General features: G+C 41.9%; 1 protein-coding gene across 1 annotated transcript; it reads right to left on the bottom strand.

The window, feature by feature from the left end:
- Positions 1 to 12,503: 12,503 nt before the first annotated feature.
- LOC309374380 (myelin P2 protein-like) lies at positions 12,504 to 17,168 on the bottom strand. The gene is made up of 4 exons (XM_081919214.1): positions 17,004 to 17,168; positions 15,385 to 15,557; positions 13,823 to 13,924; positions 12,504 to 12,761 (listed from the first exon to the last, which is right to left on the bottom strand). Exons 1-4 carry the CDS (start codon positions 17,074 to 17,076, stop codon positions 12,711 to 12,713), a joined length of 399 nt encoding a protein of 132 aa, XP_081775340.1. The 5' UTR covers positions 17,077 to 17,168; the 3' UTR covers positions 12,504 to 12,710.
- Positions 17,169 to 19,393: the final 2,225 nt, after the last annotated feature.

Here is a 19,393-nt window from a genome sequence, read left to right as displayed (position 1 = left end):
CTCTGCCTGTCAAGAGTGGATCATACTGGGCAAGAGGGAGAAGGAGACTGACCTGGTATAAAGAAACCAATCATTCTGATCGGTTATTAACCCCAAATTTCATTCTTCTTGTTCATACACAGAGCCAGAGTCCTGCCAGTTGACAAGGGGACTGTCTGCAACCCTGACCCCTACACACTCTCAGAAAGCCTGTGTGATGGGCTGGTATTGCCACTCACAACTATTGTGTGAAAAAGTCTGCCTTTTATCTCTCCAATCCACCAGGTTTCCATTATGCCCACTCTTGAGATCCTTTCCGATTCTGCAATTCTATGCTAGTGGGATGTTTGTTTTTCACATAGAAAAGCATTTAAATGCAAAGTCTCCACCTGCAATTTTTCAGCCTATGGAAGCTGCAGTTAATGGGGGAGAGAGAAACGTTTACTCTTATATTTATTTATTAAATTTGCATCCCACCCTTCCTGTCAAATCACCCCTAACAAAATCAATATCTTATTTTTCTTCTTCTTTTGTTTGGATTCCTATTCTGCAGTGAGGAATTAAAATAGATCAAAATTTTACAAAAATGCACATTAGCACAGACTTCCAAGTCAGTGATGAAAACTGTTAACTGAACCCTTTCTATTCTTCTTTAAAAAAACAAAACAAAGATTTAAAAACCCACAATGGTTGCAAGGACTGAATTACTACAAGCATCTTTTAATTTCCAGATCTCTGTTGTGAAAAAAGGGGAAGAGGAAATTGCGTTTCTCAGGTATAATTATGCCGTTGATGACTGCCATGTGGTGTACAAAGAAAGGAAAACCTTAGTGTTAAGTGCCAGGAATATATCTGTACGTAGTACTAGGTAAAGGTAAAGGTACCTCTGCCCGTACGGGCCAGTCGTGTCCGACTCTGGGGTTGCGTGCTCATCTCGCTTAAGAGGCCGGGGGCCAGCGCTGTCCGAAGACACTTCCGGGTCACGTGGCCAGCGTGACGAAGCTGCTCTGGCGAGCCAGCACCAGTGCAGCACACGTAAACGCCGTTTACCTTCCCGCTATAAAGCGGTACCTATTTATCTACTTGCACTTTAGGGGTGCTTTCGAACTGCTAGGTGGGCAGGAGCTGGGACCGAACGACGGGTGCTCACCCCGCCGCGGGGATTCGAACCGCCGACCATACGATCGGCAAGTCCTAGGCTCTGTGGTTTAACCCACAGCGCCACCCGCGTCTACGTAGTACTTTGTTGTTGTTGTTTAGTCGTTTAGTCGTGTCCGACTCTTCGTGACCCCATGGACCAGAGAACGCCAGGCACCTCTGTCCTCCACTGCCTCCCGCAGTTTGGTCAAACTCATGCTGGTAACCTCGAAAACACTATCCAACCATCTCATCCTCTGCCGTCCCCTTCTCCTTGTGCCCTCCATCTTTCCCAACATCAGGGTCTTCTCCAGGGAGTCTTCTCTTCTCATGAGGTGGCCAAAGTACTGGAGCCTCAGCTTCACAATCTGTCCTTCCAGTGAGCACTCAGGGTTGATTTCCTTCAGTATGGAGAGGTTTGATCTTCTTGCAGTCCATGGGACTCTCAAGAGTCTCCTCCAGCACCATAGTTCAAAAGCATCAATTCTTCGGCGATCAGCCTTCTTTATGGTCCAGCTCTCACTTCCATACATCACTACTGGGAAAACCATAGCTTTAACTATACGAACCTTTGTTGGCAAGGTGATGTCTCTACTTCTCAAGATGCTGTCTAGGCCTGTCATTGCCCTTCTCCCAAGAAGCAGGCGTCTTTTAATTTCGTGGCTGCTGTCACCATCTGCAGTGATCATTGAGCCCAAGAAAGTAAAATCTCTCACTACCTCCATTTCTTCCCCTTCTATTTGCCAGGAGGTGATGGGACCAGTGGCCATGATCTTCGTTTTTTTGATGTTGAGCTTCAGACCATATTTTGCGCTCTCCTCTTTCACCCTCATTAAAAGATTCTTTAATTCCTCCTCACTTTCTGCCATCAAGGTTGTGTCATCTGCATATCTGAGGTTGTTGATATTTCTTCCGGCAATCTTAATTCCGGCTAGGGATTCATCCAGCCCAGCCTTTCGCATGATGAATTCTGCATATAAGTTAAATAAGCAGGGAGACAAAATACAGCCTTGTCGTACTCCTTTCCCAATTTTGAACCAATCAGTTGTTCCATATCCAGTTCTAACTGTAGCTTCTTGTCCCACATAGAGATTTCTCAGGAGACAGATGAGGTGATCTGGCACTCCCATTTCTTTAAGAACTTGCCATAGTTTGCCTTGGTCGACACAGTCAAAGGCTTTTGCATAGTCAATGAAGCAGAAGTAGATGTCTTTCTGGAACTCTCTAGCTTTCTCCATAATCCAGCGCATGTTTGCAATTTGGTCTCTGGTTCCTCTGCCTCTTCTAAATCCAGCTTGCACTTCTGGGAGTTCTCGGTCCACATACTGCTTGAGCCTTCCTTGTAAAATTTTAAGCATAATCTTGCTAGCATGTGACTACGTAGTACTAGTCTCACCTAAATGTGCTTGGTCCTTGTGCAGTTCTTACAGTGATGAAACAATGGGAAAGGGCAGCTAATCCAGACTACATTTCCTAATAGTAAGATTTCACATGCTGCACATGTTGGTGACTAAGGGAAATGCTGAACCCTTTCTAGCCTTCTGAGATCATTCCCTGAGGTTCACTTCTGCCTTAGTTTCACAGTGGCAGAAAGACTAACAATGCTACTACTTAGGCCTTATTTAAATATTACCTTTCCTACATGGAAGCCTCTAGAAAGTCACACCATCTGGCCACATGTCCCACATAATGCATGATATTTGAAAGCCCCTTAATATCAACATTGGCTCAGCTATGAATCAATCTTTAGGACTGTGTGTCTCTGCACCTAAATGGTGCAACTTTCTTCCTTCTGAGGTCCATTGGCCTCCCTTGCAATCTGTTGCCCACCTAGTTTTGGGCAGGCCTTTCCCAAAGCTTGGAAATTTGAATATATATATATATATATATGCTTTCGTAGATTTTCACGGGTACAGGAATGCAGGTTTTGGTGTCCTCGGGTGTCTTCCCGTGTAAAAGTTTCGACCTCGTCGAAACGTCGCCTAGACACCCCAACTTTTACACGGGAAGACACCCGAGGACACCAAAACCTGCATATATATATATATATATATATATGCTTTCGTAGATTTTCACGGGTACAGGAATGCAGGTTTTGGTGTCCTCGGGTGTCTTCCCGTGTAAAAGTTGGGGTGTCTAGGCGACGTTTCGACGAGGTCTCACTCGTCATCTTCAGGCTGGTGCTTTCGGCTTCTTGTTACTGGAACAGAGCAGGATCTCAGTGTTTGAGTTCCTATAAATACTGTTGAGGGGGTGTGGTGTATAGCCTCCAATGTTCTGGGCAGAGAGGAAGTTCCCAGGCTAGTGTGCCTTTTCTTCTTTTGTTCCTTAATTACTTGAGGGATATCCTGAGTGATTTCTTGAGTGATATCCTGAGTACCACTTAGGTGGGTCATTAGGTGTGGACCCTCTCCACAGATAAATTACAGACACCATCCAGTAGCCAAACCATGGAGGCACCTCCGGATGCTGCACCCCCCTGCAATCCCTACACAGATCTGGCTGACACAAGCCACAAAACCACAGCTCGCCCCTATACACGAAGCCAAGCCAGAGCACAACTAAGTGCAGTACAGCCATCTTCTCAGAAAAACTCTTCACAAAGTTCAAGAGGTCAAGACACAAAGACTTTAGCAACTAATCCACACCTAATGACCCACCTAAGTGGTACTCAGGATATCACTCAAGAAATCACTCAGGATATCCCTCAAGTAATTAAGGAACAAAAGAAGAAAAGGCACACTAGCCTGGGAACTTCCTCTCTGCCCAGAACATTGGAGGCTATACACCACACCCCCTCAACAGTATTTATAGGAACTCAAACACTGAGATCCTGCTCTGTTCCAGTAACAAGAAGCCGAAAGCACCAGCCTGAAGATGACGAGTGAGACCTCGTCGAAACGTCGCCTAGACACCCCAACTTTTACACGGGAAGACACCCGAGGACACCAAAACCTGCATATATATATATATATATATATATATATATATATATATATATATGAATGAATTCTGGGTGAATGAGTTCAACATGTCCAGCAAACGAACTAATTCAGGATCATGTCCATCCCTTTACAAAATGAATTAGCATCCCTCATACAAACCTGCCTAGGTTCTGGTATCTTTGGGGGATAACCTTTTCTTGATCCCACCCTCCACACAGGCATGCTTGGTTGGGACATAGCAAAGGGCCTTCTTGGTGGCTGCCCCCAGACTTTGGAACTCCCTCCTTAGAGTTAGAGTGGCTCCCTCCTTGTTGTCCTTCTGCCAGCAGGTGAAGACTTTCTTATTCCAACAGGCCTGAATCACAAATTAAAACTTCACCTCTGATTAATCAGATAACAAAGACTCCTGGAATCTTTAGCCACAAAAAGAAAATGTCTATTACCTCCCAGCACTGGGTTAGAGTAAAAGAAACTTGATAATGTCTTTTGTTTCCTGTTTGTATCCACAAATGTTCTAGATGAAACTGCTACGATTTTCCTTCTAGCAATAAAAGTCACAAGCAACTGAAGCTGAAACAAAAATTTACACTAATCACCTTTTAAACCTGTGTCTTTCACAATGCTAAACAAACTTAAAATAGTAATTAATTTCTCAGGTCCAGATTACATTTATTAAATGTTGCATATTGATTATTGGAAACTGATCAAAATACACATAGATTCATATTCTCTTTTCTGCTACTAGTGCCTTCACAGGTTAATTTCACACACATACACATACAAACACACCCTCTTGTTTACCCTCAAGGAATCATTATGGCTGTATGTATAATTTCTGATCATACACACACCCCAACAAAACAATGCATGCCACAGCATAATGTGGTTTGGCATTATAGGGCAAGCAAATCTAAATGAGCTGAAATAAGATATATATACTCTCTGAGCCAGCACATCATATTGTTATGTCTTGTGGTCCTGATGCAATGAAGAAAATCTATCCAAAGTTAACCACATTCAAGTCTTAATGATTTAATGTGATGTCTTTGAAATCAAAGGAATTTACAGGTGCATAGTTTTGGCTGAACATGGTCCTAAAACTGTTTCCAACTTTTGTTTGTTGTATATGTTCTTACATGTGTGTAAGCAGATCACATTAAAAGCAGTGCCAAACTGTCTTATGTGGATTACATGTTTGAAAAACATGTTTGAAAAAGCAAAACAGAAAATGTGTAGTTTTATATTTATATTTTTTAAAGCATTTCATTAATTAAAAAAAATAAACCAATGATCATGAACATAAAGAAATACTATTATAGCAGACTGAAAGCAGCATATGGTTGAACATTATCACTGAACGTTTTGTTCCAAAACATTACCAAAAAAATCCATTTTTTTCTATAAACTTGTTAGGCTGGTTTATATATATTCTTTTATAAAAAGTTAGCTTAATTATAGTTACTATGTACCAAATTTTCTCAATCCATTCAGTTACATGAGAAGATATGCTTCGCCCGCTGCCAAATTTTAAGCTATTATAATCTTAGCAGCAGTTATAAGGGTAAACACAATTCCTTGATAATTTTCTATAATAACACCTTTTAGTTAACTAAGCAGAAATATTTTAGGTTCCAAGGGCATGTGATATCCCAACATAGCAGAGATATTTGTCTGAACAGATTTCCAGAAATATTTCTGTTTGAGAACAATTCCAAAAGATGTATATGTAATCTGCTTTCTTGAATCCATGTCTCTCGAACATTTATCCCATCCTAATTTATGTATCAAGTTCTTTATTTTGTTGTTGTTTAGTCGTGTCCGACTCTTCGTGACCCCATGGACCAGAGCACGCCAGGCACTCCTGTCTTCCACTGCCTCCCGCAGTTTGGTCAAACTCTTTATTTTAATCCTGCATTAAAAACTGGATGGTTTTACCTGTCAAGTGAAGCATAGATGTGCCCTTCATGGGCACTTTATAATGGCAATGCTTCTTTAGCTAACTTTAAGTTCCATTTGTGTCCCCCGATGTATGCTTTCCCGTGATGTGGGAGAGCCATGCAGCAGACAATGAACAGTTGCAGGCTTTGTGACTTAGATTTTAAAAACTGCTTGGGACAGCAGTGTTGTGCCTGATTAGATCATGCTGCATAGGCAGGGCTGGTGTCTGGCTGGGAGGCTTTTGCTTCCATCAGCTCCCTTCTCTTTTCTATTGGTCAGCAACACAAATCTTTTAATACCACTGGGTGACAAGCAGCAAGCAGCATAGGCTTGATTGCCCTGGGGCTTGGAATCCTCCGTTCACAATCATAACCAATAATCACAGTAAAAGGTAAGGCACCCCTGGATGGTTAAGTCTAGTCAAAGGTGACTATGGGGTTATGGCGTTCATCTCGCTTTCAGGCCGAGGGACCCAGCGTTTGTCCACAGACACCTTTCCAGGTCATGTGGCCAGCATAACTAAACTGCTACTGGCGCAACGGAACACCGTGAGAAAAACCAGAGCACATGGAAACGCTGTTTACCTTTCCGCCACGGTGGTACCTATTTATCTACTTGCACTGGTGTGCTTTTGAACTGCTAGGTTGGCAGGAGCTGGGACAGAGCAACGGGAGCTCACCCCGTCGCTGGGATTAGAACCGCTGACCTTCTGATCGGCAAACCCAAGAGGCTCAGTCGTTTAGACCACAGTACTACATTCTTCTATACAGTAAACAGCCTATTGCATGTATTGGGCATAATTTGTATGGACTTGCCTCAACACAAACACTACAGCAATGCATAAAGGCACTCTTCAACTTCAGACCAGTGCATTTAGATCAGGTCCTCTACCTTCAAGGATTATCTGAACTGTAGGACAGAAGACCTAATTTATGAAAAATAAGCACCTGAATGAGGAAGGCTTGCAGCTGCATGGTAGAGCTGCCATGCATGTGGAAGGTCCCAGGTTAAATTCCTGGAGTCTCTAGGTAGGACATGGAAAGATGGCCTGAAATCCCAGAAGTTGCTGCCAACCAATACAGTGGTACCTTGATACTCAAACAGATTAGTTGAACAAATTGGCTCCCGAACGCTGCAAACCCAGAAGTAAGTGTTCTGGTTTGTGAACGTTTTTCGGAAGCCGAACATCCAACGTGGCTTCTGCTTGAGTGCTGGAAGCTCCTGCAGCCAATCAGAAGCCGTGCTTTGGTTTTCGAACGGTTTCTGGAGTCAAACGGACTCCCGGAATGGATTAAGTTCGAGAACCAAGGTACCACTCAATAGACAATAGCTAGGTTGACCAATGGTCTGACCTCATATAAACCAGCTTTCTATGTTCCTAAACTAAATTAGTTTCAATATTATTTTTCTTTAGGGAAGGGCTGTGGACCCCTGGCTGAAACTCTGGTTTATAGATAATACTGAGAGATAGATGGGCCAAATCAATATAAAGAAGCTTCTTATGCTTCCATAATCTGAGAAAATACCAGTTCTCATCTTGTTATCACTGTGGAGACTCCAGATTCTATGGGAATGATAGGGAAGATTACCTTAGTTCAAGATCTCATCCTTATTTCAAAAGAAAAAAAAGAGAGGCTTAAATGGTTCTCATGCTCCTCAAATCAATTAACCGCTGAGAGATGGTTAAGGGCTACCTACATTGCAAAACAAATGCTAGTAATAAAACAATCCAAATGAACAAGTGGGAAGGAAGGGCTTCTCTTTATAGTTGCCTCTTGCAAAGGAAAACTTGAAATGCTTAGTTAAAAGAAGGAAAAGGAGACAGGTTTTTAAATGATTGCTTTTGAACTGTAGAGTTTCTCAAACACACACCTTTCCTTCAGGCTGAAGGAATACTGGCAGCCCAAATGGTAGAGGTAATTCTCAAAGGATTATTTTTTTAAAAAAAAATCCTTTGAGAATTACCTCTACCATTTGGGCTGCCAGTATTCTGCCAGAGACATCAGCAGGAAAACTTTCTGTTTCTGTTGTGATAAAAATCTAGCAGAAAAGTGGATCAGTCCTTAACCTGAGTTTCGAATGAGATCACTCCTTCTGAAAGTGAACGCAGTCGTGAAAGCATCCTGCTGACAGAGGTGGAGCCAAGATGAGGATGCTGAGAAGCAGGAGGGAGATATAAGCATTCCTGGGGAACGCAGTGGGGTTTGCAGGTGTACAAGATGTATTTTTTAAACAAATAAAAAAATCAAAGGACCACAAACTCCTTTCAAAACAGCCTTCCCAGGCTAAGTCGTATTGAGCTAAGTATCAGGTGGGGAGGAAAATGGAAAAACAGGGTGGGAGAAGTGAAACATCTTGTCTGGTAGCTCCTGACAACTTAGTTGCTTTGCGGGGGACATGTTTGGAACACTGAACAGGAGCAATCCTGTTAGGACATCTGTGGGCAGCCTTTGTCCCACCGGATGTTGCTGAACAACTCCCATCAGCCCTAGCAAGCATGGCCAATGGTGAGGGAAGATGGGGATTGTAGTTCAGCAACAGGTTTCCCACACCTGTATTAGGAGATGGGGAGGACACACAGTAATGTTTTTGGTGGGCAACGGTGCTATAGTGCTTTAACTGAGTTTGTTCCACTCTTGGTGTTGTGCATAGCCCACACATTATCCCTCCTGGTTGTGATTGTCCCATTATCTTTCCAATGGTTGTGCCTGTTGTTGATTCAGGTTCCAGAAAGTGGTTCTGTTCCATTTTCATATTGTGGTGTCGATTCTTCTTTGAGGAAAACTGCAGTTTTGTGCCATACAGATATGTGCCAAGTATAGCCTTCCATTGTTAGTGTAATAAATAGATTTTTAAATAATTTAACTGTTTAGCTTGCTCCTAGCAGGTGCAGGCTACCATGCAAGCACGCATGCGTGCACACACACACACACACACACACACACAAAACACACAGACACACAACACAACTTCTAATTGTTAATGAATTTAATAATTCATGAACTACAACTGAATTTAACTATTTTGTTGTCTCTTCGAGGGCTTTGGTTTTTGTTTTTTTAATTAATCATATGCTAGGCTTAAATTTATCTTTGCGTTTTAACGGGGGGGGTTTGTCTCAATCTTCGTAAAATGCTGATCGCCTTTGCATTTTACTGGTTTTAAATTTGTAAGTCACTTCTCAGCTCTGGCCTGGAATTCATCATTGCTAAATGTCTGTTGTGCCACTTCAGATGTTTCCAAGAGGCAGAAAATCCCCTGAGCTCTGCAAGATTATATTGGAGCAAAGATTTTAATACTACACATTCCTCCGACTAGAGTCTTGATATCAGCGCATTGTGTAGCTCTTGAGATATGTGCTGTACAAACAATTAAATGGATAAGGCCTTTCTCTGTATCAGTTTACTTTAGGAAAGTTCCTCCTTCCAAGCTTTATCAAGTAAGTGTTTCTCTAAGAGAGAGAGAGATAAGATTTTGTGGATCAGAACAACTAAAAAACAATTATCGTTAAGTCCATAAGAGGAGCCTTGTTGGATCAGGCCAAAGGCACATCTAGTCTGACATTGTGGTCTCTCAGTGGCCAGCCAGATGCCTATGGGAAAGCTGTGAGCAGGACCTGAACACGAATGCAGTCTCCTTATTTCTGGGATCCAGAGGCAGACTACCGCTGGCAGTGGAGGGAAAACTTAGTGCTCTTGGTTAGTATCCATTGGTAGTCGTATCCTCCATGAATTTGTCCAGTCTTATTTTAAAGCCATCCAAGTTGGTGCCCATCACTACACTGAGTGGGAGCAAATTCCGTAGTTTAACTATGTGATGTGTGAAGTCCTCTCTCTTGCTTTTTGTTTTATCGTGAAATATTGATAAGCCAAGTCAGATCTGTGAAGTAGGAGGAGAAGCCCATTATAACCAAGTCCAGACTTTCAACTGTAGCATCATCACCAACATTTATATAGCATGTTCTAAGTGCTGGAAGGACTGGGTCGTGAAGCTGAGGCTCCAATACTTTGGCCAGCTCATGAGAAGAGACCCTAGAAAAGACCCTGATGTTGGGAAAGATGGAGGGCACAAGGAGAAGCGGACGACAGAGGACAAGATGGACCAGCACGAGTTTGACCAAGCTGCGGGAGGCAGTGGAGGATAGGGGTGCCTGGCGTGCTCTGGTCCATGGGGTCACAAAGAGTTGGGCACGACTAAATGACTAAACAACAACAAGTGCTGGAAGTGTTTCATGTGCACTGTCTCCATAGTATTTCCTATATTTTGAATTGTAATAATCAAATAGGTTTAGATAAATAGGTCCATATTTACTCATAACAAAAGTATATTTTTAAGCATTTCATAACATATATCCAACTCCCCTACTTTCCAATTGACAGTTGTCCTTTATTAACCTAAATAAATAAACTTATTATCTCTAAATCCAACTAGCACATCATAAATACCTTAATGGCTTAATTACACATTAATTTAATCTAATACATTACACCTAAGAAAGCATCCTTACCACAATACCTAAAAAAGGACCCAGAATTGTTCTTTCTAAACCATTTTTCTTTTATGCTTTCTTTCTATTTTTCATAATTAAAATCGTGTTTCATTTTCCATTCCATTTCTTTTGGTACTTCTATGTTCCCTCCCCCAGTAAGGATTAACTAAAATATAGCTACCCTCAACAAATAATATACTCATTAATTCTCAGTTTCTGAATCCAGTTCCATCCATATTCCCCAATGGCATTTTAATGTGGCATAATAGGATTTCCATTTCCTCAATCTTCCACAGTAGCATTTACAACAGCTCTCCAAGGTAAGCCAAATATTGTTCCCCCATATTGCTGATTGCAACTGAGGCTGGAAGAACCGTGGCTGAGAGAAAAAATTGTCCAGTGTATTCAGTGATTGTGAGACCTCCTGTGCAAATTACCCAGGGGGTTGCTGTCCTTGTGGTCTACCTGTGAGGGAGACCAACACTTTCATTTGCCTGGAGAGCTCTGTTGGTTAGAGCATAGTGCTGATATTGCCAAGGTTGCAGGTTTTATCACCTTATGCATTGCAGGGGAGGAGGAGCGGAGTTTGCATTTGATATCCCGCTTTATCACTACCCTAAGGAGTCTCAAAGCGGCTAACATTCTCCTTTCTCTTCCTCCCCCACAACAAACACTCTGTGGGGTGAGTGAGGCTGAGAGACTTCAGAGAAGTGTGACTAGCCCTGGGTCACCCAGAAGCTGCATGTGGAGGAGCGGAGACGCAAACCCAGTTCCCCAGATTACGAGTCCACTGCTCTTAACCACTACACCACACTGGCTCGCAGCTGATGTTAAGTCTTTTTGTCAGTGGAACAGTGAGGTGGGCCCTTTCCAGTGATCCTACCAAGCTCCACTGCATCTCCTCAGGAGGGTCCCCCATTTCCCTGGAACAGATTTAGTGGACATGGGGGTACAGGGAGGAATTTGCAAGTAATTGCTTCCTTTCCCTTTCCACTAACAGAGGACTTTGCATCAGCTGAGCAACACCTCTGGATATGACACTTTATAATAAGTAAATATTTTTCAAACAAGCTACCTCAAAAGACTCTGTCCTTTCTCCCCAGCTGCCCTATTGGTACTAACTCCCATAACACCCATATGATACCACTTCTCTTACTTACTTCCAATCCCTCCTCAAAACCCATCTTTTCTGTTAATACTTTGGCACAATCCACCGGTTTTAATGACATTCTGTAACTCAAGATTCTTCAGGACATATGTTTTGTGTGTCACGAGTCCATGGAGGTGTCATAGCAGGGATGGTCAGATTCTGAGGAGAATGGGAATTGCTCTGGCAGTTGTTACAATGTTTGGTGCTGGCTCTCTTGAGGACATTGTCAGTGTTTTTCTCCGCACTGTGATGTGCTGCCTTCATTTATTGATTAAAATTCGGTGGCAAAGTAACAAACCAAACTACATTTTCATTAAATAACATAGTCTTAGTTACAGGTAGATAGCTGTGTTGGTCTGCCATAGTCAAAACAAAATTTTAAAAATCCTTCCAGTAGCACCTTAGAGACCAACTAAGTTTGTTATTGGTATGAGCTTTCGTGTGCATGTATCTGAAGAAGTGTGCATGCACACGAAAGCTCATACTAATAGCAAACTTAGCTGGTCTCTAAGGTGCTACTGGAAGGATTTTTAAAAATTAAATAACATGTTATGCAGTTCAGGTATACTTAAATTAATGTGCCTGGCATTTAACAGAATGAAGGGACATTCCTGGATGCAGGTGAAAAAATAGTTCTAGAAGCCATCTGTATTCTACAATTTATTTTCTAGCCCCAGTTGCAGCCTGAGTAACTGAATAAGCTTTCATTTATTGGCCCGGTGTTTTTTTTCTCCAGAATTCACCCTATGTATGTGATTTTCTTTCATTCATCTGCCCTCTGGCCTAAGAGAATTGATTTCTTTTCACACAGGGAGACTCACTTCTGTCTAGCACATTCTATGCACTAAAAGAATACATTCACGGGTCGGATAGCGGTAAGCATTTATTGAATCACAAATACTTCCACATTTGCTTACGCAGCCGTTTCTAAATCTATGTTTACAGCTTAGTTGCTCTATAGTAAAATAAATTGAGGGGGGGGAAGGGCACGATGTTTAGCTCCCCCGCTTCCTCACAGAAATAATGTGGATCAGACAAACTAGATTCAGTTGAGTAGGCGCTTGGAGATTCCTCACATCTTCTCATAGACTCTTGTGCAGGTGACACCTTTCATGGTGCATTCCTGAAAAATTAAAAATAACATAGGACATGTGGGTTACGCTTATGTAAAGCCTAGTGAAACGACATTATATCAGGAGCAGAGAACCTGTGGCCTTCTAGATATTGCTGAACTACAACTCCCATCAGCCCCAGCAAGCATGCTCAATGGCCAGGGAACATGGGAGTTGGAGTTCAGCAACATCTGGAGGGCCACAAGTTCCCCACCCTTGCATTACACTATCAACCAACGCTTGAAGATAATTACACATGGGAAGGAACACAGTCCACCTGGGAAATGCATCTTTATTTTAACGCTATCAAAACATCTTGACTAATTATAACTTGCACTATGTGGTGTGGCTAGTATCCAGTTTTTGCTTGTGCATACTTCTCTATCCCACAATTGGCTTTGTACCCACCTTTCATCCCTAGCAGTCACTTGTGGGGCTTGCACACACCTCAAATCGAAACACACACCCCAGCCTTGCATGCAGTCATTTAAAATATGCTGTTGCAAATACATTACATGCAGTCATGAAATACTTTTAATCCATAATGTGTATGGCAGGTGGGGAACAATTTGGTTCCTTGCTTGGCTCCTGATCCCTGAGCACTGGCAGGTGGGTATGTGGTGGCAGCTACTTGAAAACATTAAACCTGATTATGTTTAAGCCAAAGCCACATGCACAACCTTGAAACCCCTAACCTTCATCAAGGTTGGCATCTGCATTAAACTGGGCATACAAGTGGAGAAAAGCAAGATGAAATCCAGCCATTCTTGAACGATTGCTAAATCTAATTCAAGTGTACTTTCCCCTTAGCTACAAAGTAGTTTTTAAACTGTGTAATCTATTTTAAACAGGCCCTTGAAGTCTGCCCTTTCTAGAAATTATAAGAGTGATTGGAGGCTTAACATTCAAAACTGGCAAAAATGCCCTTCAAAAATGTTGGGCACAATCCTTCAAATCCCACTATTACAATGAGAAAGCTAATAACATGGTTATAGATTTCTCACTGAAATCAATGTGATTGAAAACTGCCTAGAATGGGTCCCATATTATGTAATTTAAAACAGTAACTTACCACCACCATTTTTCCATCAACTAGTTTCCTCCTTATTGTTGATTCTTTGCCATTCCACTTCTGCATTTGAACCAATGCACCTTTTTCTAAGGTTACAACAGTCTGGAGAAACAAAGGGCAAAAAAAAAAAATGTGACTACTTTGTTTATTTTTTTCTGCAAATATCAAGTCAAAGTTGGAATGCCATTTACGGGGAAAGGGCAGTCATATACATCCTTGTTATTCAAGTAGCATATGATTATATCTCAAGAGCACTTGTATTTCTTTCTAATAATCATCATAGTAGTAGTTGTTGTTGTTTTATTATATCCTTTTTGTAAATGAGGCTCCTGGTGATCTCTGACCAAGCAACTGTTTAGCTTCAGCAAAGCTGAAGCATAAGTTACATAGTTGGAGCCAGGACAGGAACAGGGGAGGTTGAAGGCATCTCCGATTTGAAGGACTGTCTGGTCCAAGTCCACTTTCAACATAAAGAAGAAGAAGAAAGGAAAAAAGTTGCTGATCAACATTTAGTACCTCAAGAGCAGATTGAGTGGGTGCACAGCTCACCTGGTGTCACTTGTTGTCTCGAGAGACAACAGAGTCCGTCTCTGGGAGTGAAGTCAGATCACTGCATTAGCAGCATCAAAGTGACTTCCTTGAGGTGCAAGCCTGGGCAGTGTGTACAGAGGTCCTCATCATTTCTATCTATAGCACATATAGAAACTGTCATCTTGACCATTGGATCCACTATTGGTCTCATCCGCTCAATCTGCCGGAGCCTGTCTTCATATACAGGGGCAAGTCCTTAACTCACTGAGGATTTGAGACCCATTGGCCTTGGCCAGTTAAAGCCATTTCCTGGGGTGTGGCTGCTGTCTCATAGTAACAGCTTCTAGGAGCTACAGGTGAGAGCTGAGTGCAAGGTGGGGATCAAAGGTGGACAAATTACGTCAAAAGGAGAATAATGTGTTCCCCTCACTAGAGATACTACCTGTCTCCTAGCACCCCATACACCCCCACTACAATGAGTGCACTGAATTCCTATTTAAATGTTAGTAATCAAGTTGTATTAAATACTTAGTCATACTTAGAGTAGATGCACTAAAACGAATGAACATAACTGACTTTGGTCTATGATGACGATGACAACTATTTTTATTTTTAAAAAGTGTTCTAGTACGAAGAAATGCCAAGCTGAGTTTACTCTGAGAGAACTGAGTGTTGGACTTTGTAAGCTTACAGTGTTTTGGGGTGCTGGCTGTCTCCTGCAATATCTGGTTGTCTGTTGGAGTGTTTGTGTTTCTTCACTGGTGCTTGACCTGTATATATGTAAGTTGGCAGGACATATTAGGAAAAAAAGAAGCCTCCAGTGATATCTGACAGAGAAGGAAACCTGGGTAAGCGCTGTTCTCCTGGAAGGAACTTCTCAACCCTTGAAGACTTGGAACAAGTGTAATGTTAACAAGTCCTGTGCTATCTGTATCCCACATATCAAGTTACCTTGGTTTCTGTCAAAACTGAACTGAAGACCTTACAGTGCTGTTAAAAGGAAGAAAGTTGAGGGGGAAGCTATCTCTCACCTTTGTTTTCCTGTCATCTGCAGTGGTTTCTTGAAATTCTTGCCCCAACTTGAAAGTGATCTGTGTATTTTTGAAGGTGCTTTCAGTTCTGATTGTTACTTCATCACCCTTCATGCTGATGATGACTTTGGGTTTGGCCAAGCTGCCAAGTTTTCTGGTGGCCAACCCCACCCCTACAAACCAGATAAAGAACATTATACCCCATTGGGCATTTCATATATTACACATTCCCTGACCTCAAAAATACATCTGAAAACTATAAGTGAAAAAAGGAATGTCAGCTGGAGAGAATTACAGTATTAGTGGAGAGTGCTACAATTATTGATTGCCCATCTTCTCCCTAAACCATTAGGGAAGATTATTAGGGATTAGCAAATTATCTTAAAGACAAAGGGGAACATCTGTCAACCACACTGGTGTGTTTAAATGCAAAAGTCAATATGACACAAAATGCAATACTGGATTGAATAGAAGACCAGTGAAGACAAAACTGCCTTATATCACATATCCCCTATATACAGAAGCAATTCAGACATGAATATACAATACTTGGTTTCTCTTCTGAGTACTCAGTATCTGAAGAGTCACATCTGCATATGTGGACTAGCTCCATTGATAAATAATGCATTTGAGGTGATATCAAGTGATCTCTGTGTAGTGCTTTTTGGGGGGTCTGTAATAGTTCATTCACAGATACAAATTATCCCTTAATGCTGTAATCTTGCATTCACTTACCAGGGGATAAGTCTTACTGAACTCGTTTAACTTCTAAGTAGATGTGTTTAAGATTTCACTGTTAGTGCTGCAGGCATTTCTTGATGAATACATACATATTCCCTGAAAATCTCCCCTAAAAAGCTCCATTTAAGAAATGAAATATTTGTTGTGTATTTTAACTGTTTGAAATGTATACTGCCTAACAAATGTACTGATTCTATAACATATCCAGTCAGCACTCTTGAAACTATAGCAGCATTTTAGGGCAATTCTCTCTTTACACACAATTATGCCTGCTATACACATTTTTGCAAATGATGCATTTTGTGTGCTTTTTTCACTAATATGTTTATGGACACATTGGCCAAGTATACACATCTTTGTATGCAGAACATGGCTAGGTACTTGCATTACAAAATTCAGATAAATGTGAATTCTGAAGGATAGCTGTGTTATTGTTTTCGTATTGTTTTGGAAATTGCAAATTAGGCAGGTTCACCTTTGAATGCAAACTAAACAGAATATCTTCCCCTTCTGTAATTAAAAGAAACATACCTTAAAAGAATATGATACTATATGATATAGAACACTATATGATACCCAATATTTCTGCGGAAGGAAAACATAACTCATGATACAAAACTGGGCTCTGAAAAACACCAGGCCATCACTAACAGATGCAATTTCACAATATGGAAGACAACAATGAAAGGAAAGGACAGAATCTGAGCATGGTTAGTAAGACAGAAGAAATGAATAATTTCTCTTGTTCAGCTTCCTTTTCAAGATGCTTAAGAAAAAAAGTTTAACAATCTGAGTGAAAAGCAATAAGTACCAAAAGAAGACATCACTGAAATGTACAGCGATGGCAGCAGTATACCAATATCCAAATCAAATCTCACCCAGTTCTTTCATGTAGTCATCAAAGTTTTCACTAGAGACAAGTTTCCAGCTTCCCACAAATTTGTTGCACATTATGCAGGGCTTGCTAGACAGTGTTTCCTCAGGAGAATGGAAGTGACAGGAACAGTTCGCAGTAGGAGGCAGAAGGATTGTGTGAGCCACACGCATCTCAATGGCATCTTTTTAAGAGAGTCCCAGGATGTGTAGCGTTCAGGGCCACCCAATGCAAAGTGACAACGTCAGAGGCCAAACAATGGGCATTTTGTTCCAAGCAATTCATGCTGGTCCCAAGACTAGCAACATTGCGCCTGCCACCAACTCCTCCACTATTGTCATAAAGCAGAATAGTTAGGACTAGAACGTGATCTTGCTGTTATTATGCTGGAAGGAAGATCCGGCACAAAGCCACTGTGGAGAACAATATTTGGTTTTCAGGAGGATGTTATGGGTATGACTAGAATGTTTGCGTGTTTTCAAGAGCAGAGCAGAGGCCTTTTGTTCAAGATGTAGAGAGTTTTGTGCTGGCCACAAGAAATAATTGGGAATATGAAATGTTCTTTACACAGGGGAGTCGGGCCTACTATTCTTGAGGAGGCAGTAATTTTACTACTTCTGAAAAACTCATTTCAAACGACATGGTTTTAGACGACTCACATGCTAACACTCCCTTTTTGAGCAAGGTGATTGGAAGGGTAATAGTAGTACAACTGTAACAGGACTTGGAGGATCCTGATTGCATCTATTACTGTTGAGTTCCAACCTGCCTCGGAGACTGACTCAGCCTTGTTCATCCTGCTGGATGACCTTTATCAAGCAATAAAGGATGTGTGAGTGACCCTGTTACTCTTTCATTAACCTGGTATCATCCTGGACCATCTCATTGAGATGGGAATTGGGGGCACAGTTCTTCAGTGGTTCTATTCGTACTTGCTTGATACCTGATCAGAGAGTAGCATTGCAGGGAATGACAATGTCTATCAGCCCCCTGGAAAATATGCTATGGGGTCTGATAATTCCATCTTGTTCCTGATGTTGTTTAGCATCAAGGTGTTGGGTGAGATTTAGAGCAAAGTGTCATCAGTGCACTTATTGTTAACACCCAACTATATTTCTCCATACAATTACACACACACACACACACACACACACACACACACACACACGTGGTAGGAGACTAGGAATGCTATTCTTTTAAGATACTTCTGTTCACAAGTATCAAAAATGGAGAGGAGTTTGAAAAAGGATAGTAAATTAACTTTTTTTCATAGCCATTATTATTATTGTTGTTTCATTCACGTATGTGATTCTTTACTAACAATGTGAGGGTGGATTCCCACCTGTAGAGCAGGTGTAGGGAACCTTTGGCCCTCCAGATGTTGCTGAATGACAACATCCACCATCCCCAGCAAACATGGCCAGTGGCCAGGGGTGATGGGAATTGTAGTTCCCTACACCTGCCCTAGAAGCATCTAGATAGAGATACCAGGAGATACAGGATGTGATGGAAGAAGAAAATGTTAAGGTAGAGAAGCAGGGCAGGATGTCATCAAATATACGTGCTACTGAAAACCAGGAGCTTTGATCAGATAATCCAGAAAGAGTGTGGAACTCACAGCCCGGTGAGTCTGTTGATGGTGGTAGCCAATTTGTGGAGTGAGGTAGCAGCCACCATGGCTGAGGAAGAAGGGCAATTTTCGTGTGAGATCTCAGTGTAGACCTGTGAAATCTCAGTGTAGGGTAGTACCTATTTTTAAAACACAGGTTGCCATCTTGCGCAACCTCCTTCCTCCTTAAGTGAAAGAGGGGAAACTTTTCCTAGCCCTTCCATTCCTAGTTTAGAGACTCTGAGGAATGCAGTAGCTACTGGTTAACAGGATCAGAAAGGCATTTTACTCCCAACCACACCTGGTATTAGGTTCAGGGGTTTTCACCTTTCAGTCAGTGGGTAGCAACTGTTAGGCATCTCATCTCCACTGGGAAGGGTAGAAGTTTAAAGGGGGGGCACTGATGGGGTCATGAAAGCTGAACAGCCCCTGCCCCTAGTTTGGGTGGGTCAGGCTGTCCAGTAGCTATCTCAAGATACCAGTGGTCCGAGTTGCATAGTTATCTGCCATGCTGGGTCACGGATGCCAATTAATGACCAGTGGATGCCCTGACAGGCATATGGTATAATGGCAGCACATCAGGTTGGAAGTCCTTTAGCCTACAGATCCTAACCCAATGCCATCCCCACCCATGTCTGTCAGTCAATAAAGTTGTGGCCAAGTTTTCATTCATACATATCTCTTGGTCTTTATTGTTTTGCACCCACACTTAGCCATGACAGGAGCTGCCAGGGTGACTGCCCCACAAAAACTGCAGTGTAGGTGAACACCTTTGTTTCAAGCAG

This window comes from Podarcis melisellensis (genome assembly GCF_964234715.1).
Source record: "Podarcis melisellensis genome assembly, chromosome: 7".
NCBI classification, from domain to species: Eukaryota; Metazoa; Chordata; class Lepidosauria; order Squamata; family Lacertidae; genus Podarcis; species Podarcis melisellensis.
This window is presented reverse-complemented; position numbering and strand designations above follow the sequence as displayed.

What these genes read in the sequence shown, in the direction of transcription:
- LOC309374380 (XM_081919214.1), bottom strand. Translation starts at nt 17,076, where the DNA reads ATGTGCAACAAATTTGTGGGAAGCTGGAAACTTGTCTCTAGTGAAAAC. An exon ending in TGACTACATGAAAGAACTGG is followed by an intron (nt 15,558 to 17,003) that starts GTGAGATTTGAT and finishes TCTGGTTTGTAG; the next exon opens with GGGTGGGGTTGGCCACCAGA. An exon ending in TTGATGGAAAAATGGTGGTG is followed by an intron (nt 12,762 to 13,822) that starts GTAAGTTACTGT and finishes TTAATTTTTCAG; the next exon opens with GAATGCACCATGAAAGGTGT.